General features: G+C 42.8%; 2 protein-coding genes across 3 annotated transcripts in view; one reads left to right on the plus strand and one right to left on the minus strand.

Moving 5' to 3' along the window:
* Window positions 1-766: 766 nt before the first annotated feature.
* LOC129826492 (claudin-4-like) lies at window positions 767-2,563 on the minus strand. The gene has a single exon (XM_055887277.1). The coding sequence runs from the start codon at window positions 2,309-2,311 to the stop codon at window positions 1,658-1,660; it is 654 nt and encodes a 217-aa protein (XP_055743252.1). The 5' UTR covers window positions 2,312-2,563; the 3' UTR covers window positions 767-1,657.
* A 1,610-nt stretch (window positions 2,564-4,173) lies between these two features.
* zgc:63587 (uncharacterized protein LOC393431 homolog) overlaps window positions 4,174-24,984 on the plus strand; it is a 39,741-nt gene continuing 18,930 nt past the window's right edge. Inside the window, exons 1-7 of one of the 2 annotated variants that reach the window (XM_055887293.1) lie at window positions 4,174-4,282; window positions 14,293-14,344; window positions 15,015-15,114; window positions 15,427-15,513; window positions 17,544-17,667; window positions 20,304-20,438; window positions 20,704-20,821. In XM_055887293.1, coding sequence (XP_055743268.1) covers window positions 14,318-14,344; window positions 15,015-15,114; window positions 15,427-15,513; window positions 17,544-17,667; window positions 20,304-20,438; window positions 20,704-20,821 — 591 coding nt within the window. In that variant the 5' untranslated portion in view covers window positions 4,174-4,282; window positions 14,293-14,317. Of the gene's footprint in view, window positions 4,283-14,292; window positions 14,345-15,014; window positions 15,115-15,426; window positions 15,514-17,543; window positions 17,668-20,303; window positions 20,439-20,534; window positions 20,581-20,703; window positions 20,822-24,984 lie in introns of those variants that run through there. The other variant, XM_055887294.1, reaches the window with a different exon arrangement.

The raw sequence follows: 24,984 nt of genomic DNA on the forward strand, positions 1-24,984 counted from the left end.
TCATATCTACCTCGATTCAGTTGAGCTGGTGAATGACCTTTACATGTTCTAGTTATAACTGGGCATATGACCCACTAAGACTCTTATGTGGCCAGCTAAACTATAAGTAAGCTTTGAAAATCCAGCCAAAGCTTTGAACACGGGGCATAATCAGCTCTGAGAATACCAATAGCTTACATGCCAGATGTTTTTTTAAAATTAAGTTATAACGGAATTTTATGATTTGCATAATGTAGATCTAGTATTTTAAAACAATAATTACAGGAAATCATTTTATTTTAACTCAAGATGCCGAAAGTTGGGAATATATTTTAAGAGAAAAGGTCAGAACTTTTTTTCATCTCACCAAAAAAGTTGTTTTGCCACCACAATCAGCCAATCTTGCAACCCACAATCACACAGGCCTACAAAATCAAACCCCTCCATTGGCGGGAAAGAGCGATAGTGGTGGAAAGACATCCGGATTTGCACGCCTTTTAAACAGCGCGGTGGAGTGAGAAAGAGCTGTCTGAAAGGGGGGTGGGTCGGGGAGTATTGTGTGCTTAACAGCAGAGCCCCACTCTTGCTGAATGGGTATTGTCATCTAGATTTCTATAGTTCACCAAAATACTTTATCCTGCTGGGGAACTCAACGCATCACGTAGGCGTCAGGCCCAGACATAAATAATATTGAAGATTTGCAAACTACATGTTCGGATGACCTATTTATTATATTAATTCAACTACATTTCGATTTATTTAAATAAAACACGGTAGAACAAATACGTAAAACGATATCAGTTTAATCTCAGTTTAACATTGGAAAGAATATTGCATGAAATATATAATGGATCTTTACATCAAACAGCAACAAAACCAGTGAGTAAAACAGCAGTGTATTCCTACAAATCCATGACATGAAACACATCCAGTACAGCTTCTACATACAGATATAAAACTCACATTTGCAAACTTTTAAAAGTTTCATCTGAAAACAGGTGAAGTGGACTGGACATCCTATATTTGGCATCTAAATCTATGGTCCTAATTTTTGTAAAATAGATTATATTCCACTATTATAGACACATATAAGGACGCCTGAGTTGTGTTTCCTTAAAAATAGGCCTAGCCTACATGTATTTTTTTAGCTCGTCCCACAGTCCCATGAAGCAAAAATCCACTGTCCAAAAACCTTTTAGGTGGTTTGAAGTGCTATCACTCCGAAATCACAGTAACTGTAGCCTACACTGAAGTAAAAAAACAGTGGATATATTCAGTCGTATAATCTTCCTTTAGGAAAAAAACTTCACAATGGTAAACATTTCAAAATGCAAGGGATTATGAGCGATCATTGAAAATATAGACTAGGACATTTAAAAATACAGGTACCTAAAACAAAGACGCTCATTTTTGTAATTGGCTATCACTTTATATCCAGACGTATATGCATAGTCTCCAAAAAAGTTTATTTTCTGCTGTTTGCAAAAATGATGAACGAATATGTTCTCCAATATTGTGTTTAGTTTATAGTCAGTGTAACAAAATGATGCTTTAATTGATTTCAAAGTTCAGAGTAAACTGCAGGTGCAAAAAATACGTTTAAAAAAATAGTTTTTCAAAAGATCACAGCACATTTACGCAAAGCATAGCTACCCCATCCCGAGGGTGGGAAGCAGGGCTACACGTAATTCCTTTTGTCATAGTCTCCGGTCCCGTTTGGTGTGGCCCGTTTGGTCGGGGAATATTTGGCCGAATAGCCCGAATTCCCGTTAGAAGGACAAGAGCAGCAGAGTAGTGCGCCCCCGACCAGCAGGAGCGCAGTGGCCGCCCAACCGATGTAGAGCGCGGCCCCGATCTCCCTCTTTTTGGACGCGGGCACCTGTGGGTTGTAGAAGTCAGAGATGATGTTGTTGGCCATCCAGCAGAGAGGTACTAACACAAACAACCCACTGGTGATGTAGATAACCCCTCCGGCGTTCACCACCCGGGTTTTGACGTTCTCGGCGCTAATGCAGTTGGTGCACTGCGCCCCGGCGATCACCACCATCAGCCCCAGCACGCCAAACACACACGAGATGACGGTGAGGGCTCGCGCCGCCTGCAGGTCGTGGCCGAGCGCAAGGACCGAGTCGTGCACCTTGCACTGCATCTGGCCGGTGCTCTGCACCACACAAGACATCCAGAGCCCATCCCAGATGGTCTGAGCCACCACAATGTTGGCCTCGATGAACGCCGTTACCTTCCACATGGGCAGCCCGCACACCACCATCACCAGGAGCGAGCCAATGACGCACAGCCCCAGCCCAAGGATCTCCAGTCCAGCGGAAACCATCTTCGCTACTTTTTAAGGGATATTTGTTATAATTTGTGTCCTCCTCTGTGCGTGAACAACGCGTCTTTATGTGGATGCTGCGCTTTGGAATAAATGAGCTTCAGACAGATTCAGACAACGTCGATTTGTTTGAGACTCCTTACATCACTCTTGCTACAAATAGTCTCCAACGGGCTGTCGTTTTAGTCAGTATGTTACCGACTGTAAAAACAACTGGACGCATAGAGCGGCTTGACCAATTATATGTTTTGAGTGGGGTGGGGGTGACTCCACAAGTGCTAAAGCCAGAGGAAAAACTTTCACCCAATCAGAAGTCACCGCATCCTCTCAGCACCAATGAGGAGGCAGGGATGTTGGATGAGAATGAACAAAGCCAGGAGACCGCATTTTGTGCGTGCGTGCGTGTGTGTGAGAACAGTTAGTCGGTTGAATATAGGGTTGGGAACAAACGCAGAGGACTTGTAAGACCCTAGGCTGTAATAAAACATATTCTAACCAAGTTGCTCATTACTGGAATAGCCTTCACAATAACTAAATTATATGATTTTGAACCAAACATAATTGCTGGGCTCTTATTTCCAACTCAGTAGAATGTAAGAACATACAATTAATTGGTTATACCCATAGCCAGACCCATAGGCTACTGTATATGACTCTGGTTCTAGACAGAACTGCATCAGTTAGTATGACATTCGATGTTATTGAATTGAAAAAATATATTGGAACATTGTAATAATAGCCTAATAAAAAACAAAAACACCACATAGCCTATGTAATGGCCCTAGACATAGCAGTTAGGATTGCCTACTGCTGTCGACAGTATGCTGTTTGCAGACTACAGACTGGACTCACTGGACCATAAGCAGGTGTAATGTTAGTTGCATTACAAATGTAGCCTATGTAATGGCCCCAGCCAGAGCAATTAGGATTGCCTAATGCTGTGACAGTATGCTGATTGCAGGCTAAAACCGGACTCACTGGACCATAAGCAGGTGTAATGTTAGTTACATTACAAATGTTGTTTTTGCTTCTGGTGGGTTCAGGGTATAATTAAGCATATAAACATTTTCCTTTACGTCACTTAGCAGACGCTCTTATCCAGAGCGACTTACATGAGCAATTAGGGTTAAGTGCCTTGCTCAAGGTCCACATCGACCTATTTTTCACCAAATGTATGTAAACTTTGTTTAAACTCAGTTGTCTGTATTCTATCTCTAAATGTTGTCTATCACTAGCAGCACCATATCACCAAGTAACATTCTGAGTAGTCTATGTGTAAATGTAGCCTACTTGGCCAATAAAGGTGATTCTGATTCGAAACAGCGACCTTCAGATTGTTGGCCCAACGCTCCTAACCGCTAGACTAGCTGCCGCCCAGGCTACATGCCGCCTGTTTCTAATACATCTAGACTAGGTGTATATGTTAGAACATTTCTTTAAATATATTTAATTGAAAAAAAATGTTTAAAACCATGCACGCTCTCCTTGACTGTTTGTTTTCCAATTTTGCATCGACTTCAATTTAAAGTTTTAATTTAGGATACTTTCCGTAGGCTACATTAGCATAGACAATGCTTGTTACGATGTTACTGTTGACAAGCGTGGAATCACAGTGCTACTTCCTACACAATAATGTTTGAGAAATAATGTATCCTCCCACGAATTCCCATATAATAACGTGTAACAACCAAAGCGTGACATCATCAAGAACGATATCCGCCTCGTATAGAAACTGAGAAGTATGGCTGCCATCTTGGATCTTGAATTACCTATGCATATTGTGATTCCACCCTGGTTTGAGCCGTAATGAACCCAGTTGCACTGCCCCCCCACCCGTGAAACAAGACAAACGGGCGTCATGGGATGAGGGCGGGACATTGGAGCTGTTTCCGGAGTCCCTTCCCTGGCCTGGGATAGAAAGAAGAGGGGGGAAATACTTCTGTTTATTTACATTTCATAAGTTACGCACAGGTAAGGTCTCAAACGGTCCTATATGAATGCTTGTCTACCGAATGAGTGAGAGAAAGAGAGAAAAGGGATGAGCTTTTAGCGAGATCAGATAGTTGAAACTTGGCAACATGACACCACTCACTCACTGGAATAGCAACCTTTTCATGCTAAAGTTTGACATAAAACAAAGAGTTTCATAGTGCTTCGAAAGTTTAATTGATAGGCCTGTTTCCTATGTACAACAAGGTACACTGTTTCCATGTAAAGTATATACAATTATGCCTAACATATTCGCCGTAAATTCTACATAGAGTGTCGTGTTTGGAATATGTCAATCTTTCCCAAACTGGGTGTGGACGTCAACTAGTAGACAACAAAAGGCCAAAACATTTCCGCAACATTAAACATCCTAAATTATAATTTAAAGAAGTAACTTTTTGTTGTTGTTGAAAAATACAAAATCATTATGAAAAATCACGAACCACACATTTCACTTGTGACAATATTGACTTTGACAATGCATTGTGTATTGTAGCCTGTGAGTATGTATCTAGAGTATGTATGTATGAGGGGTAACTATCCCCAAAGGGCAAGGTCCAATTGTTCACACAAAAAAGCAAAGTTTGGTAAAAATGTGGTATATGGATGATGGTCATGCTTAGGCAAAAAAACTATGAAGGAAAATAAGTACCGCTTACACTTTTTTAGCTCTTTAAAGAAAAGAGGAGCAACAATTGCTCAGCCGCGAAGTGGTAAGTCTCACAAACTCATAGAGCAGGACTGCTGAAGCATGTAGTGTGTAAAAATTGCCTGTCCTCGGTTGCAACACTCACTACTGAGTTCCAAACTGCCTCTGGAAGCAACGTCAGCACAAGAACTGTTCGTTGGGAGCTTCATGAAATGGGTTTCCATGGCCGAGCAGCCGCACACAAGCCTAAGATCACAATGCACAATGCCAAGCGTCGTCTGGAGTGGTGTAAAGCTCACCACCATTGAACTCTAGAGGAGTGGAAACGCATTCTCTGGAATGATGAATCTCTCTGGAATGATGAATCACTCTTCACTATCTGGCAGTCTGACGGACAAATATGGATTTGGTGGATGCCAGGAGAACGCTACCTGCACCAATGCATAGTGCCAATTGTAAAGTTTGGTGGAGGAGGAATAATAGTCTGGGGTTAGCCCCTTAGTTCCAGTGAAGAGAAATATTAATGCTACAGCATACAATGATATTCTAGACGATTCTGTGCTTCCAACTTTGTGGCAACAGTTTGGGGAAGGCCCTTCCCTGTTTCAGCATGACATTGCCCCGTGCACAAAGCAAGGTCCATACAGAAATGGTTTGTCGAGATCGGTGTGGAAGAACTTCACTGTCCTGCACAGAGTTTTGACCTCAACCCTATGGAACACATTTGGGATGAATTGGAACACCAACTGCGAGCTAGGCCTAATTGCCCAACATCAGTGCCGACCTCACTAATGCTCTTATGGCTGAATGGAAGTAAGTCCCGCAGCAATGTTCCAACATCTAGTGGAAAGCCTTCCCAGAAGAGTGGATGATGTTATAGCAGCAAAAGGGGGACCAGCTCCATATTAATGCCCATGATTTTGGAATGAGATGCTTGCCGAGCAGGTGTCCACATACTTTTGATCATGTAGTGTATGTATGTAGGCTACTGTATGGATGTAGTCTGTGACCAAAACGTGTTGTTGTACTGAGTTCATTTCAATTCCTAGAACCCGACATAATCGTTAAACATCAGATTTATCATTGACCTCTGACGGTTTAGCACGTCCCGATAAAATACATTTTATGTTTAGACAACTCCACAATAACAGTAGGAAACAATAATAAGTATTCTCATTGTGTGTGTCTCTGAGCTAAGAGATGGCGGAGGGCCACTATTGAACAGCTATCATCCATCTTGGCTCATATCTTTTGGCTCAGGGAGTCTATGAACATTTAATTTCCCTCTGTTTGAGTGGATGGAGATTATAAAAGGGAAGCCTTTATTGTGAATGTTTAGGTTGTGATAGGAGACTCTTATATTGAACTCGAAGATGGTGGCGGTTTAGGTAGAGGTTGCCCATGAGCACAGATCTTGGATCAGCGTACCCTCTAAATTCTGACCTTATCCATTATCGGGAAAACATAAAACTGGTGTTTTATCAGTGTCAAGGGGCAAGTTCCTCTTACTCCTGAAAAACGCAGGCTGCCTCCCAAATAGCACCATAGCTGCCTCCCAAGTAGCACCATATCCCCCTTTGTAGTGCACTACTTTTGACCAGGGCTCATAGGTCCCAAATGGCACCCTAATACCCATCGGCCATTTGATTAACCTCAGTGTGAGCCGTCTCTTTCTCTAGTCTTATCTCATAAGGACAGCGCTGAGAGGGAGCCCTCTGACACCACTCATCAAGGAGGGACGTTTCCTTTTGTTTTGTAGTGTGGTGTGAACGGAAAACTAACATGAATCAGACTGACATGTTCAAGTGGAGATCCAGAGTGGTGCTCTCAGTAATTGTACTGTACAGGATATGTTGTAATCCTCAATACTGGCAAATGAACAGTGGCATGGAAGAGGATTTGTGTTCACCCATAGAACAGTCCAGTTCTAACCTCGTAGAATGATGTCATGAAGATATGCTATGGGGTCTGTTTTCTTTCAGTCTTTCTAAGGAACTTTGGTGCTTTGGTAATGGACACAGATGCTAAACTTAGAACTACCCATACATTATGGAAGTTGGGTCAGTACTGAGATGTTTATGCATTGTAGGAGTGGTGTAGTTGTAAGAATTTCATGGTAAGGCCTACACTTGTTGTATTCAGAGCACGTGACAAAGTTTGATTTTAGTTTTATGATTTCACAACATAAGTAGAAAAATGTGACATTCTATTTATATTGCTCTGCCATTTAACCCTGTGATCCCATGTTGGTCATACAGTAGCTAGGCCTTTGTGCATAGTGAAACAATGTTATGATAACATTTTTTGCTTTGCCAACAAACCCTTCTGTTGCTTGACTATTTCCGCTTCTGTCCCCATCATAATAAAAGGGCCATCCTGTGCTCTGTACTCTGTCTGTGTTATGAACAGCCCTGCTGGTTTCCGCTGGCTTGAAAGGCTTTCTCATTCCGCCCATTGTTGTGGTTTTTCTTTTCATTGCTTGTAGAGAGCTCCTGAAACAGAGTATAACAGCTTTATTATTGTTGCCCACATCACCTCGTGACCCCCAAAGGACCACTTATTACAGTCAAGCCTCAAACCCCCTACTGTGTATGTGTGTACATACGAGTCTGCCAACTTTCTTTTTATGAGGCTACGTTCAGTTTATTAGTTCGCTGCCCAGTCATAGAATAGCTCAAATCAGAGTGGACTGTAGCTGCCATTTCAGGAAGAGGTTCTTAAATCAAGAGACCAAATTAAGCAAAAATAGAATTCAAAATAATAACACATTTATATACATTTTCATAGGTCTCAATAATTACATCTGGCTTAAATTTGTTGTTTTAAGTTACTGTGTGGCTAAGAGGTAAGATGTATAGATTCACTGCCACCACAGCCCCTCCAGCTAATAAATCAAGTGTAAACCTCACATGCCAGGATTTTGGCTTAACTAAGGTGGCATTTTTCCTTCTTCGCCAAACTGTTTAATCTCCCTCAGGTCTCCCTTAAATGGGTATTATTAAGTGAGTATTATTGCCGCCTGCCTCCTGCCTGTATCTCCCGTAGTGTTGCCTTTGTGTTAATACCACAGCGATAATGGAACAGCTTAATTAATCTACTGCTGGTTCCCACAGAGACAGTCCAGGAATAACACGTGTGTGTGTGTGTGTGTGGACGTGTTTAACTATACTTGTGGGGACCAGAAGTCCCCACAAGAATAGTAAACAAACAAATATTTGACCAACTGGGGACATTTTGTTAGTCTCCACATGCTATTTCTAGGGGGATTAGGAGCTAGGGTTAGGGTAAGGGTTAGGTTATGGAAAATAGGATTTTGAATGGGACTGTCCCCACAAAGTTAGTTGTACAAGACTGTGTGTGTGTGTAGGGCAAACTCATTTGGTTGCGGTAAAATCTTTAAAAAAATAAAAATAGACATAAGAAACATACTGTATTGCTTTTGCATATTCAATAAATGCATTGTAACTTGTATGGTATGAAGGCCTCGGAACGTAGCCGTAGATAATAGATTAATAATGCTGTGAAATAAATGTATGCTATCCCTCGGATGCAGGCCGTCTCACCCCGTGCTGCCTGCTATGTCCTGCTAAGATCCATATCGCAAGCTGTTGACTTGTGGGCCCCGTCTGTCGGCATGCCACTCACTGACCCTAACCACCTCTGTGCTTCGACCCCTGATAGTGTGTGTGATTGGTGGCCAGTGGGGCCGCGGGTGGGCTCTTGTTCCGTCTCTTACCCAGGCGGAGGGGTGATCCGTATGAAAGGCCTCAGGAACCTGGGTGATAAACAGCCATTGTTTTCCTGAGAGCTTGATGAAACGGAGAGGGATATCTGGTCATGCTGCCTGCTGCAGACATATGAGGTCCTGCCACCATACACAATAGATCAGTGTTGTAGTACTACAGTCTTAAGGCCACATATTGAGTGTCTCGGTTTCGGATACATTTGTACTTGGTCTTGACAGTGACAAAAAACTCTATCAGCTTCCATTCAATCAGCGGATAAAACCGATTTGCCGGGCCAAATATACACACTCCACTTTATCTATTATATACATGTTTGCGCATTGGTGAACCTATAGGCCTTCAGTGTGTGACAAGTTTGTGATTCTGAAAGGACAGCAACTGTAATACCAGCGCACTCATGTAGGAGAATGCACTTTTTGTAAAACACAAAGAGCCATTGGTGTATTGGAGGGTATATACAGGTATAAACCGTTCAGTGGGCATTGTGTATGCTCACTACTTAATCCCTTATGTTGTGTATCAAAGTAGTGTAGTGGAGGTATACGACTTATCAATCATGTAGTACAATAGAGAAATCATGCACAAAGTAGCCTACACAATCGCAAAGCATGTGAAATATATTCAGATGCGCGCCGCACACATATCTTAGTTCAGCGGAATATCATCTGCAAGCAGCAAGAGTGTGCAGCTCTCAACTGGTTTTGGCTTGGAGCAGCTCACAGAAGAATAACATCGGTAGCCAGTAGGGTAGGAAAGACATTTATATCTACCAGTAAATGCTAAGTAAGGCAACAATGGATATGCAAACCAGGTATTTAAAAAGTTTAGTCCCAAGTGTTGGCTAGTAGGCCATTTGTGATGCGCAGTTGTCATCATGTGCTGTTTGCATCAGGGGTATAGACATGGATGGGCCTGGGCCTAACAGGACCACCCAATCAGATTTGATGTGGTTTAAGCATTGTTGTGGACTTAGACCATCACGATTTTGAGAGTGAAAATCTGAAATATGTATAGGAAAACTTGTAAAAAAACATAGGAAAACATAGGATTTTTCACACAGGGTGCCTTTCCTTTGCTGGATGGTGAGTTTGAGAACTTTTTGGCAAAATTATAGTATACCCACTTCTCCAGGTACCACTTCTCCACTGCATAGGGCCGATGGAAAGACAGCAGTCATACACAGCATGATGTTAAAGGATAAGCAGTCCATAAACTCTGACATAATAAGCCAGTAGGTCCCCATCCATAAGAATACAAAAACACAACCATTAAGCATTTCCTAAACGAAATGTACAACTATTACTTCCCATTGCACAAATGGTCAGAGTGAGGTGTTTTCTCATTTGTGTCTGGAAGTTGCAAGCTAGCCAACTTTGCCAGTTAGCTTGAGTGCTTGGATGGGACAAGCATGCATTGGCAGGCAAGCTGCAGAAGGATGAGGAGGCTACTATTGCCCATCGTTTATCAGTGCAATTTTGACAGCCAACTAGCTGAAAATGTTTGAGAGCGTTTATCTAATGTCCCTTCGTTAGATTTGAGCTCATCTTGCTCTGGCTAGCATTAGTTGTTGATCTTGTTGATGTGCATAACTGAGGGAGAGAGAGTCTACTTTTTCATGGTTGTTTGATAAATAGGACTGTAAAGTTCCCAAATGTAAGAGGACTCCCGTGGTGTTTACATATTTACAGAATAGATGTGTTTACATATTTACAGAAATACATTCGGGTGTATTTTTTTGAATTTTGGCAAATAAATGTGTTCTAATGATCTAAAGTTGCGCTGTTGTAAACACACTAAGGTTAAAAGTGAATGATGGCAGGCCCATGTGGCAAATGGCTTGTTTGTATAAAGGCCTACTGTAGCTCTGACTGGATGTATATATACAGTAGGGAGAACAAGTATTTGACACACTGCCGATTTTGCAGGTTTTCCTACTTACAAAGCATGTAGAGGTCTGTACTTTTTATCATAGGTACACTTCAACTGTGAGAGACGGAATCTCAAAAACAAAAATCCAGAAAATCACATTGTATGATTTTAAAGTAATTCATTTGCATTTTATTGCATGACATGAGTATTTGATTACCTACCAACCAGTAAGAATTCCGGCTCTCACAGACCTGTTTCTTTAAGAAGCTCTCCTGTTCTCCACTCATTACCTGTATTAACTGCACCTGTTTGAACTCGTTACCTGTATAAAAGACAACTGTCCACACACTCAATCAAACAGACTCCAACCTCTCCACAATGGCCAAGACCAGAGAGCTGTGTAAGGACATCAGGGATAAAATTGTAGACCTGCACAAGGCTGGGATGGGCTACAGGACAATAGGCAAGCAGCTTGGTGAGAAGGCAACAATTATTAGAAAATGGAAGAAGTTGAAGATGACGGTCAATCACCCTCGGTCTGGGGCTCCATGCAAGATCTCACCTCGTGGGGCATCAATGATCATGAGGAAGGTGAGGGATCAGCCCAGAACTACACGGCAGGACCTGGTCAATGACCTGAAGAGAGCTGGGACCACAGTCTCAAAGAAAACCATTAGTAACACACTACGCCGTCATGGATTAAAATCCAGCAGCGCACGCAAGGTCCCCCTGCTCAAGCCAGCGCATGTCCAGGCCCGTCTGAAGTTTGCCAATAACCATCTGGATGATCCAGAGGAGGAATGGGAGAAGGTCATGTGGTCTGATGAGACAAAAATAGAGCTTTTTGGTCTAAGCTCCACTCGCCGTGTTTGGAGGAAGAAGAAGGATGAGTACAACCCCAAGAACACCATCCCAACCGTGAAGCATGGAGGTGGAAACGTCATTCTTTGGGGATGCTTTTCTGCAAAGGGTACAGGACGACTGCACCGTATTGAGGGGAGGATGGATGGGGCCATGTATCGCAAGATCTTGGCCAACAACCTCCTTCCCTCAGTAAGAGCATTGAAGATGGGTCGTGGCTGGGTCTTCCAGCATGACAACGACCCGAAACACACAGCCAGGGCAACTAAGGAGTGGCTCCGTAAGAAGCATCTCAAGGTCCTGGAGTGGCCTAGCCAGTCTCCAGACCTGAACCCGATAGAAAATCTTTGGAGGGAGCTGAAAGTCCGTATTGCCCAGCGACAGCCCCGAGACCTGAAGGATCTGGAGAAGGTCTGTATGGAGGAGTGGGCCAAAATCCCTGCTGCAGTGTGTGCAAACCTGGTCAAGAACTACAGGAAACGTATGATCTCTGTAATTGCAAACAAAGGTTTCTGTACCAAATATTAAGTTCTGCTTTTCTGATGTATCAAATACTTATGTCATGCAATAAAATGCAAATTAATTACTTAAAAATCATACAATGTGATTTTCTGGATTTTTGATTCTGTCTCTCACAGTTGATGTGTACCTATGATAAAAAATTACAGACCTCTACATGCTTTGTAAGTAGGAAAACCTGCAAAATCGTCAGTGTATCAAATACTTGTTCTCCCCACTGTATATTTTTTAAGTGTCATGTTCTTTCTGGGGGTGTATATGAACAGATTGTAATACGATTTCATTTAGCTAAAATGCTGTCAGTTCCACTTCAAATGCAACGATGTTTCACACAAGTTATTTTCAAAGAGATGGCTAACAGCAAGCAAAGTGCAATATTAAACACAGTTCCACTCACCAGATGATAATCATTTAAAAATGAACTTCTTGTTGAAAGTTATTATTGAAAAGGGAGAAGCTAACAAATTGACAATAACATAAGCACCAGCTGTCAGAGAAGCTCACAGGTCACTGCACCTGTACATAGCTCATCTGTAAATAGCCCATCTAATCTACCTCATCCCCATACTGTATTTATTTATTTATCTTGCTCCTTTGCACCCCAGTATCTCAACTTGCACATTAATCTTCTGCACATTCTACCATTCCAGTGTTTAATTGCTATATTGTAATTCATTTGCCACCATAGCCTATTTATTGCCTTAACTCTCTTATCCTACCTCATTTTCACATGCTGTATATATATTTTTCTACTGTATTATTGATTGTATGTTTGTTTACTCCATGTGTAACTCTGTGTTGCTGTATGTGTCGAACTGCTTTGCTTTATCTTGGCCAGGTCGCAGTTACAAATGAGAACTTGTTCTCAACTGGCCTACCTGGTTAAATAAAGGTGAAAAAATAAATAAAACATCCTCTTTGATAACACCTACTGCAGCCGCTGCAAACTAGCCGACAACAAAAGCTAGCTAGCTAGACCGTGGGAAAACTCGGCTCGTTATTGCACAGTGACCTGTTGGCCTTCAAGAAGGCAGACGTTTCCATAAGTTTTTGTAAAAACAGTCCCACCCATTAAGTCAATGTGATTGGTTCAATCCACTGTCACTCAAATTCTGCCCTAATACAGTTGAATGGCAGATGCCTTTCTGATGGCCTATCCAATAGCTGACTTAGCGAGCTACAATTATTTCTCCAGAGACCAGCAAAGAAAAATCCTGATTGGATATTTTTTTTCTCTTCAGTGTTAACCCTTTCCTTTCTAAAAAAAACTGAAGCAATTAAATCAGAACATCATTGAAAAACGTAATATAATTATTTTTTATTATTTTCATTATTTTATAAATCCCTAGCCCTTCTCTGAAGGCATAGAAGGCCCATTGTTCCCCACTGTGTTTGGGTTAGTAATAATTTTGGTGTCTCTATTTTCCCTCAACATGCATTTTTTCACTATTTTGAATGTCTAAAGAATCCATATGTTCTAAAATATGAACACAGAAATACATGATCTTGAATTGGACTCGCATTTTTATGGTCTCGGTCTTGCTCTGGTCTTGAATTGGTCTCGCTTTAGGTGGTCTCGAACACAATACTGCAATAGATACATTTTCATCACTCTTTAATGGATTCCAGACAATATTAAAGTGTCATATGGCACACACTCCTCAAATATTTGTTACATTTCTTTTCTTGTGTTTTTCAAATAAAGTTACATAACAGGGTTCAGTAGTCTGGCTGTGCTTGCCATCTCTCCCTCTTTCGCTTTATCACACACAACCTGTCAGTCAGTGCCTAGTGTGTTATGATCAAATGGAGGGATGTTTTTACACAGCGCAGGGCACAGGTTGGTGGCAATTATGTGATCATTTATCATTCAGGGTCATTTCTCTGTCATCCGAGTAGTGCCATAGAGTAAAGCAGCGGGAGCCTAACTAAACATACATGGTTCTTAGTGGAGGTCTGGGAACCAACTTGTTGTCCGCCCTGTTTCTGCTCTATCAGTTGACTGTGATACAGTTAATGGGGATTTCCGTGAGGGACTAGATGTGAGCTTAGAGTGCCCTAGTGTGGATGCTGTCATTATTCAGAATGTCGGTGAGAGTGACTACTACATGTTAAAGGTAGTACTGTAGTAAGAGTTGAGTGTAGGTCTGGTGGTGAGTGATTTATACAGTTGTTGTCTCAAGCAGAGATGGCGAGAGAGCCTGGGTGCCAGTCTGCTTCCGCTTAAACAACGCTACATTGTTACCTTGCCAACAACAAAAACAAGTTTACTAAAGCAGAAACAGACTTGCACCCAGGCTAATGTTAGTGTTGAGTGACTTGTATGATATTTATTTTTCTGGTTGCAGGTTCAGGCGACCAGCAGCAGTGACCATGTCTCAGTCTGCAGAGAAAGGGAAGGTGAGTGTACCCCTACTTCTTTAGTATGCACACGCCCTAACCCAGGCACTCAGAGAGGACATCCTGTATAAACACCGCTGTTTCATTGGCAGCTTAATTGCTTTTGGGATTATCTCCTCCATTTAAAGCTTCTACACCTGCATTGCTTGCTGTTTGGGGTTTTAGGCTGGGTTTCTGTACAGCACTTTGAGATATCAGCTGATGTAAGAAGGGCTATATAAATATATTTGATTTGATTTAATCTCAATTTACACCAGCCATCTCTCACACACATCTCCTAAAGGCTGGAGATGAAGAATGTCAGGGAGGAGAGCGATATATTGTCTCATGCTTCATAAAAAACATGTGTAAACTAACAGTGAAATGCTTAATTATGGGCCTTTCCCAACAATGCAGAGAGAAAAATAATTATAACACAAGGAATAAATACACAATGTGTAATGATAACTTGGCTATATACACATAGGTACCAGTACCGAGTTGATGTGCAGGGGTACAAGGTAATTGAGGTAGATTTGTACATACAGGTAGGGAAAAAGTGACTAGGCAACAGGATGGACAATAAACAGTATCCGCACAGAGGGGGAGGGAAGAGAAACAATTCAAAACCCTTCCAATGCAAATCCTAGTGAGTTATAGTGCATTACCGTTATAACCATGTGTTTGTCAGTTCCCTGAGGCGGCAGGATATGTGGGTTTTGCCAACCTGCCCAACCAGGTGCACAGGAAGTCAGTGAAGAAGGGATTTGAGTTCACCCTCATGGTCGTTGGTGAGTATGACCTATTCACCAACTATGTCAATTCAAGAGAAACTCAACTACACATTAGTTATTTTGTGCCAGAATGCTGTTGTCTAGTTGAGGGTTTGTTTCCCAAATGGCTCCCTATTCCCTATATAGTGCACTACTTTTGACTGGTCAGAGCCCTGGGCAAAAGTAGTGCACAATATAGGGAATAGGGTTCCATTTGGGAAGAGCCCTGGTCAAAAGTAGTGCACAATATAGGGAATAGGGTGCCATTTGGGACGCAGCCTTGTAGATGTATAGATCCTAGAATGATCACGCCGGTCCGTATTTCTGCAGGAGAGTCTGGTTTAGGCAAGTCTACGCTGATCAACAGCCTGTTTTTGACAGACCTCTACCCAGAGCGATACATCCCTGGGGCTGCAGGTACACACACACACTCACACTCACTCACTAATAATGGAGAATTGTCTGTTCTGCTGTCTCCAGTATAGTATTGCCTGGAGTGGAATGTTAAGAGTGATCGTTTGTATTAGTCTTTCAAAGGCCCATCCCCTCCTCATGACTTAGATTATTGGCCAGTCTGAAAAACAACCTCCAGCTCCTACCGCTTTTGTGTTTGTAGTTCTGAAGGGATCGGATAGGTGTAAGCAATATGGTGTTGGCTTTTGCCAACACCATTTTCAAATAACACATGATTTGAAAATGTGTTTTTGGAACACTTCACATGTTTTCACATGTAGTTTCATGTTATCACATGTTGCTTTACATGTTGTCACACAAGATCATTTGTGAGCACATGAAAACGTGTTTTTGGAACACTTTACATGTTCATGTGAAATTCATGTGTTTTTTCCGTAAGGGTGCTAAAGGCACCTGTCCAGTGCCTTAAGATCTGCAGAAGGGGTTAGGGGCTGCCTGGGTTTGTTTTCAACTTGGATATTTTGTCCAGAGGCTTGGCTTAGGCAGGCTTTAGAGTCAAAAGGAAGCTTTGATGTGAAAACTAATGAAACTATACTATCGTTCAAAAGTTTGGGGTCACTTAGAAATATCCTTGTTTTTGAAAGAAAAGCAAAAAAATGTGTCCATTAAAATAACCTCAAATTGATCAGTAAAACAGTGTAGACATTGTTAATGTTGTAAATGACTATTGTAGCTGGAAATGGCTGATTTCATTTTTTAAATAGAATATCTAGTATAGGCGTACAGAGGCCCATTATCAGCAACCATCACTCCTGTGTTCCAATGGCACGTTGTGTTAGCTAATCCAAGTTTATCATTATAAAAGGCTCATTAGAAAACCCTTTTGCAATTATGTTAGCACAGCTGAAACTGTTGTTCTGATTTAAAGAAGCAATAAAACTGTCCTTCTTTAGACTAGTTGACTATCTGAAGCATCAGAATTAGTGGGTTCGATTACAGGCTCAAAATGGCCAGAAACAAAGACCTTTCTTCTGAAACTTGTCAGTCTATTCTTGTTCTGAGAAATGAAGGCTATTCCATGCAAGAAGTTACAAAGAAATTGAAGATCTCGTACAACGCTCTGTACTACTCCCTTCATAGAGCAGCGCAAACTGGCTCTAACCAGAATAGAAAGAGGAGAGGGAGGCCCCGGTGCACAACTGAGCAAGAGGACAAGTACATTAGTGTCTAGTTTGAGAAACAGACACCTCACAAGTCCTCAGCTAGCAGCTTCATGAAATAGTACCCGCAAAACACCAGTCTCAACATCAACAGTGAAGAGGCGACTCCGGGATGCTGGCCTTCTAGGCAGAGTTGCAAAGAAAAACCCATATCTCAGACTGGCCAATAAAAAGAAAAGATTAAGATGGGCAAAAGAACATAGACACTGGACAGAGGAGTATTGGGCAAAAAAGTGTTATGGACAGACAAATCTAAGTTTGAGGTGTTCGGATCACAAAGAAGAACATTTGTGATAAGCAGAAAAAATGTAAAGATGCTGGAGGAGTGCTTGACGCTATCCGTCAAGCATGGTGGAGGCAATGTGATGGTCTGGGGGTTCTTTGGTGGTGGTAAAGTGGGAGATTTGTATAGGGTAAAAGGGATCTTGAAGAAGGAAGGCTATCACTCTATTTTGGGGTGAAACATGGGGTGAAATCTCTTCAGATTACCTCAACAAATTGACAACTAGAATGCCAAAAGGCTGTAATTGCTGCAAATGGAGGATTCTTTGACGAAAGCAAAGTTTGAAGGACAAAATTATTATTTCAATTAAAAATCATTATTTATAACCTTGTCAACGTCTTGACTATATTTCCTATTCATTTTGCAACTAATTTCATGTATGTTTTCATGGAAAACAAGGACATTTCTGAAGTGACGCCAAACTTTTGAATGGTAGTGTACTTATCATTAGGCCGTGTCCCCCGGGATACCTCTCAGCTTAACCTGGTGTGTTAAACAAAATATTATTTATGTAATCTCTCCCTCTGTAGAGAAGATCGAGCGGACGGTGCAGATAGAAGCCAGTACGGTGGAGATTGAGGAGAGGGGAGTGAAGCTCCGCCTTACTGTGGTCGACACCCCAGGATACGGAGATGCCATCAACAGCCAGGACTGGTGGGTGTGGGTGGGTGCGGGGGGGGTGTCTAGGTGGGTGTGTATGGCTGGTGAGAGCTACACATAGATCTCTCTCACAGAGGAGTTTTCTCATATTTTGTTCTGTTTCCTGTTCTGAGTCCCTCTCTACTTTTTTGCCCTCCTGTACGCCCATCCTCTTTTACTCCCTCTCTCAAATTTCCTCTCACCTCCCTCCCCCACCCTCTCTTTCCTACCTCGCCTCCCCAATCTTTCATTCAACCTTTCACAATTTCCTTAGCCTCCTCCCCTTTGTCTGTTTGTGTGCAGGGGGTTTTTCTGGATCAAAAAGGTGCTTAGGTGGTGGGCGTGACAATGGGTACGGACGGCGTGTCAGCGCTGCTGAATTTAAAGGCCCAGTGCAGTCAAAAACGTGATTTCCTATGTTTTATATACCTTTCCACACTATGAGGTTGGAAGAATACTGTGAAATTGTAAATATTATGATAATACCCTTTTAGTGTAAGAGCTGTTTGAAAAGACTGCCTGAAATTAGAGCTGGATGGAGTTTTGGCCTGCCTGGTGACATCACCAGGTGTTAAATTAGTTAATAGACCAATAAGAAAGAGAGTGTAAAAAAAAATTAAAAAAAGAAAAAAAATTCTACCATTAACAGCTAGTTTTCAATTTTCTCCTCCCAACTCAGACCGTTCCCAGACAGTCATAGGAAAATTCCTGCTTGAGAAATTGCTCTTCCTAAGAAACAATTTTTGTTTTTTGTTGAAAACAATCAAAGTAAGGTGCTTTATTGTTACCCAGAAATTATTTGATATTGAGAGAAAAACTTCTGCATTGGGCCTTTAAGTGAACATTTTAGAGCAGCTAATTTCCTGCAATTCTACACATTTGCCATGGACCTGATAGAAAATGTTTCTAATTTCCTGCGATTCCATACATTTTGTTCTTTTGCTCAAACGTAATAACTAAATCAATTCAACTAAATTGTTCTAATTTTAAATTCACCCTGACTGTAGCTTTTATTTTGGTGGTTTTTAGTTCTCAAAGATTATAAAAAAATATTGGCATCATTCCATTTGAATTTAATTTAAATTCCTCTCAGTTGAATTGGACACGGCATTTATTCAATGTAGTGGCTTGATTCGTCTGGAGTTGATATGGAATGAACCCCAACAATGCCTGGGTCCAACTGGGGGATGTGATTTTTTAATTTTTAATTTAACTAGGCAAGTCAGTTAAGAACAACTTATTTACAATGGCAGCCTACCCCGGCCAAACCCTAACGACCTTGGGCCAATTGTGCGCTGCCCTATGGGACTCCCAATCATGGCCGGTTGTGTTACAGCCTGGAATCGAACCAGGGTCTGTAATGACGCCTCTAGCATTGGGTGAATATAAGTCAGAGGTAATATGGCACTCTATTCCCTATATAGTGCACTACTTTGGACCGACACTTGGCATTTTGCATGGTGATCTTAGGCTTGTGCTGACGTTGCTTCCAGAGGCAGTGTAACTCTGTAGTGAGTGTCCCAAGGATTTTAATGGCAGAAAATTAATGTCTGTGTGTATGAGTGTAGCTATGTCTGTGTGTATGAGTGTAGCTATGTCTGTGTGTATGAGTGTGTACAATAGTTGATGATAGCAGGAACAGTGATTCTTCCTGTTCCCTTGCCCCCTCAGCTGCTGTGTGGGCTCTCTCCCTCCCTCTCTCCCTCCACCTCTCTCCTCCCAGCTCCATTTCCTGTCGATTGTCCTGACATGCCTGTGGTTGAGTCGACATAGAAATCAAATAAACAACAAAAAATGGTCACATGCTTAGTAAACAACAGGTGTAGACTAACAGAGAAATGCTTACTTCCGGGTCCTTTACTAACAATGCAGAGTTAAAGATGAAGAAGATAGAAGTAGAAACCCGGGTTGTTACCACTGGCAGTGATCTAAGGGTTGAGTGCAATAGAGCAGGTTAGAAGCTCAGTGGCGTCAGTGACAACAAAGGGGCAACAGTAGCAGGTAATCAGGATATGCTAAGATTCAGAGTTGGGATCATTTCAATTTAATTTCAATTCCTCTCAGTTGAATTGGACACGGCATTTATTCAATGTAGTGGCTTGAGTTGTCTGGAGTTGATACGGAATGAACCACAACACTGCCTGGGTCCAACTGGGTGACGTGAATTTAGGTCAGAGGTAAGCTGCATCCCAAATGGCACCCTATTCCCTATATAGTGCACTACTTTTGTCCACAGTAGTGCACTATACAGGGAATAGGGTGCCATTTGGGAAGCAGACTTTATGTTGATGCTACTTCTGTTTGGGGGGGAAGTTGTAGCTAAATACCATGTGACCACGCCTAGTGGCCCTGCAGGAAGTAATCAGAGAAAGCAGGTCAGATGGCAGAGATAGGCTGCATCTCTTTCTGGTCTCCTTTCCTCCATGTTGCTATCTGTTATCCCTGGTTTTAATATCAGTGCAGATGAAGTATGAAAGTTGAGGAGAAAAAGCTTAGGCTTTTGAGTTGCACCCACTTCGTAAGTATATACAGTGTATATACTGCCAAGGCTACAAAGACCCACAATCTATTTCTGGAGGTGGTCTTCAAGTTCACACAATGTCTCTGGTTGGTTTGTGTTTGATGTGTGTTGTGTGTGTGTGTCCCCTCAGCTTTAAGACCATCATCCAGTACATTGATAACCAGTTTGAGCGTTACCTTCATGACGAGAGTGGCCTGAACCGCAGACACATCGTAGACAACCGAGTCCACTGCTGCTTCTACTTCATCTCTCCTTTTGGACACGGGTAACAAACAAACAAACAAACACACACACACACACACACACACACACACACACACACACACACACACACACACACACACACACACACACACACACACACACACACACACACACTTCTACTTCATCTCTCCTTTTGGACACGGGTAACACACACTTCTACTTCACACCACTATTTAGACTGGCTAGTGGTAACATAATCACTTATTTTTTTCTATCTACTATTATTTATCTGTATTATATTTCTACCTGTCTCTGGATCTGTCCAGTCTGAAGCCTCTGGATGTGGAGTTTATGAAGGCCATTCACAGCAAGGTCAACATCGTCCCTGTCATCGCTAAAGCTGACACACTCACACTGAAAGAGAGAGACCGCCTTAAGAGGAGGGTGAGTTGGGCACACATGCATAAGTATGCCACATATTCAATAGTTTTGCCTCATTCCCTTAGGTTTAAATCCCTTTTTAAACACAGGTGTAAAAATATAGCATGGCCCTTCACTAATATCATGATGGAACCAGTGGAATGTGAGATGAGGTTGTTGCCAGGATGTTGTGAGCTGCATCAGCCTCACTAGCTGTTCTTGTTTGTGTCCTGAGCCATATGGAACATTCATTACAACGTAGATGATAGAATAATAATCAGAGGCAGCTATCCAAGTCGGACATTGTGATTGTGTGTGAATACGCACGTTTGGCCTGTTGTTTGTGTGCGTGTGTGTACATTTGTGATGATGCAGCTTGATTGCTGCTAGACAATAGCAGGATTATTTAGAAGTACAGAAAGAGAAAAGATGGAGCCAAGAGAGAGAAAAGAAAGGGAGAGACAGGGAAGGAGAGAGAAAAGAGGGAGAGCGAGAAAGCACACGTCTTGGTCAGTATCCCCTCCCAGATGCTTCCTATTGGAGCAGACCCAGGTGTCTGCCTGCCTGCAAGCTCTCAGCTTTCTGATGTCTGGTCTGACATAATATGCACACACACACACGCCCTTGTTCGACCCTTTGTGTTATCGTAGTCAGGTTACACTCTGGGCTCCCTTTCATCTCACATGCATTAGACCCTGTAAAACACACACACACACACATACCAGGAGAGGTGTTTTAAGATGATATAGCCCACGCTAGGCAGAGGAGAATAATGTTGTGTAAATAGGATTTCCTGCTTCTGTGATATCACTCCCCAACTCCCCTCATCCCCCTCCACCCACCCAGCCCACCCAACAATTGTGTGTTGCCTGATGATTAGATGTTTTGGTTTCTGCTCCTTTTGAGTCTGTGTGTTTGAGTCACAGTTTGTTTACATTTCTGTCTGGGATCAAACAGTGCCTTTCTCTCTGTGGTGGGAGAGATGGCAACCAGATCCGGACAGGGCTTGTATGTGTGTGTGTGTGTGTGTGTGTGTGTGTGTGTGTGTGTGTGTGTGTGTGTGTACATCTTGTATAATCATCTGGTGACATCCACCCAATATAATCAATAGTGAATATCTTATTGTCTAACTTCTGCCCCTTTGTTTTGCCTGAGCTGTACAGTAACTACTCTGTACTGTATTTCCCCTCTCTAACCCCCGTACTGACAGCCCAGTCCCAGCTAGTAGTGTATGTTCAGTCCCAGACCCCCCACCAGCACTCTTTCAGACCTCCGAGACGTTGGTCTTTTCCCCCAGTGGAGAGGCCTCTGCCCCGGCCTGTATGGGGCCGGAGTGGGGTTTGCCTGGCACTCAGGGCTGGAACGGCTCTCCTAGCTGGGCTCCAGTGGAGGATGGCAGACTCAGTCACTGTACAGCTGCTTTGTTGGAACCCCCGCTCTGTACAGAGCTTGTTCTACGGGACTGAGAGTGTATGTGTGTGTTACGGCAGACTCGGTCACTGTGAAGCTGCTTTGTTGAAGACAGTCTGGTTGTGTAAAGTGCTGATGTTACATATTAATAATAAAGCCCTTTTGTGGGCGAAAAACTCATTCTGATTGGCCTGGCTCCCAAGTTGGTGGGCCTATGCTCTCCCAGGCCCACCCATGGCTGCGCCCCTGCCCAGTCATGTGAAATCCATTGATTAGGGCCTGATGAATTTCTCAATTTACTTGTTTCCTTTTATGAACTGTAACTCAGCAAAATCTTTGAAATTGTTACATGTTGTGTTTATATTTTTGTTCAGTATAGCTTTTACCCTATCTGTATAGGGTGAGTGTTCTGACAGCCACAGGGGATGGGCTGGGGTGAGAGAGGGAGAGGCGATATGCTTTGATAACATCTCACACCCTTTCCTGCTCAACTGTTTAAAACTGTCTGTTTGTCCAATTGGTTCCCATGGTCCACTTAGCGTTCCCTTAACAACTGTCAGTTAACAAGTAATTAGGATAAGCTGAATAGATAGCCTACACACAGATGTGCACTGTAATACACCACAAACTCGCATACAGTTTCACACAAACCTCAGCTACTCCTCCACAAACAACATTTATGAATTCCCCCATGCCCACATGGGCCTACCAGCACACTCAGATTAAATAGGGATGGCATAATTGACACAGTCTGTATCAGGCTAATGGTAGTGAGTTCCTGGATAAGTCATTATAGCCAGGAAGTGGAGGGGAGCGCTCACTATCACAGGTCCTTATTTAACCGTGGAACCAAGCTGTATTTTTTTGCATATTCAATTACCCTTTGCTAAGCATCAATTTAATTTATTTTTAAAGGGGGAAAAAATGTCTGACTGTGATTTGCTCATCTTGGGTTTACTTGTTGTCCTTTGCGCTATGTTTGTTTGTCAGTTTAATCAGATAAGTAATAGATTGCTATACCAGGGTAGTACAATACCCCTCACCTATTAGACGAGGGTAGTCGAATGCCCCTCCCCTATTAGACTAGGGTAGTGGAATACCTCTCCCCTGTTAGACGGACTAGGGTAGTAGTAGAATACCCCTCCCCTGTTAGATGGATTCAGGTAGTAGAATACCCCTCCCCTGTTAGACGGACTCAGGTAGTAGAATACCCCTCCCCTGTTAGATGGATTCAGGTAGTAGAATATCCCTCCCCTGTTAGATGGACTCAGGTAGTAGAATACCCCTCCCCTGTTAGACGGACTCAGGTAGTAGAATACCTCTCCCCTGTTAGATGGATTCAGGTAGTAGAATACCCCTCCCCTGTTAGACGGACTAGGGTAATAGTAGAATACCCCTCCCCTGTTAGATGGATTCAGGTAGTAGAATATCCCTCCCCTGTTAGATGGACTCAGGTAGTAGAATACCCCTGCCCTGTTAGACGGACTCAGGTAGTAGAATACCCCTCCCCTGTTAGATGGACTCAGGTAGTAGAATACCCCTCCCCTGTTAGATGGATTCAGGTAGTAGAATACCCCTCCCCTGTTAGATGGACTCAGGTAGTAGAATACCCCTCCCCTGTTAGATGGATTCAGGTAGTAGAATACCCCTCCCCTGTTAGATGGATTCAGGTAGTAGAATACCCCTCCCCTGTTAGATGGACTCAGGTAGTAGAATACCCCTCCCCTGTTAGACGGATTCAGGTAGTAGAATACCTCTCCCCTGTTAGATGGACTCAGGTAGTAGAATACCCCTCCCCTGTTAGATGGATTCAGGTAGTAGAATACCCCTCCCCTGTTAGATGGACTCAGGTAGTAGAATACCCCTCCCCTGTTAGATGGATTCAGGTAGTAGAATACCCCTCCCCTGTTAGATGGACTCAGGTAGTAGAATACCCCTCCCCTGTTAGATGGATTCAGGTAGTAGAATATCCCTCCCCTGTTAGATGGACTCAGGTAGTAGAATACCCCTCCCCTGTTAGATGGATTCAGGTAGTAGAATACCCCTCCCCTGTTAGATGGATTCAGGTAGTAGAATACCGCTCCCGTTAGATGGATTCAGGTAGTAGAATACCCCTCCCCTGTTAGATGGATTCAGGTAGTAGAATACCCCTCCCCTGTTAGACGGACTAGGGTAATAGTAGAATACCCCTCCCCTGTTAGATGGATTCAGGTAGTAGAATACCCCTCCCCTGTTAGACGGACTAGGGTAGTAGTAGAATACCCCTCCCCTATTAGATGGATTCAGGTAGTAGAATACCCCTCCCCTGTTAGGTGTTAGATGGATTCAGGTAGTAGAATACCCCTCCCCTCTTAGATGGACTCAGGTAGTAGAATACCCCTCCCCTGTTAGATGGATTCAGGTAGTAGAATACCCCTCCCCTGTTAGATGGATTCAGGTAGTAGAATACCCCTCCCCTCTTAGATGGACTCAGGTAGTAGAATATCCCTCCCCTGTTAGATGGACTCAGGTAGTAGAATACCCCTCCCCTGTTAGATGGATTCAGGTAGTAGAATACCCCTCCCCTGTTAGACGCACTCAGGTAGTAGAATACCCCTCCCCTGTTAGATGGATTCAGGTAGTAGAATACCCCTCCCCTGTTAGATGGATTCAGGTAGTAGAATACCCCTCCCCTGTTAGACGCACTCAGGTAGTAGAATACCCCTCCCCTGTTAGATGGACTCAGGTAGTAGAATACCCCTCCCCTGTTAGACGGACTCAGGTAGTAGAATACCCCT

This window comes from Salvelinus fontinalis, chromosome 28 (assembly GCF_029448725.1).
Source record: "Salvelinus fontinalis isolate EN_2023a chromosome 28, ASM2944872v1, whole genome shotgun sequence".
Taxonomy (NCBI): Eukaryota; Metazoa; Chordata; class Actinopteri; order Salmoniformes; family Salmonidae; genus Salvelinus; species Salvelinus fontinalis.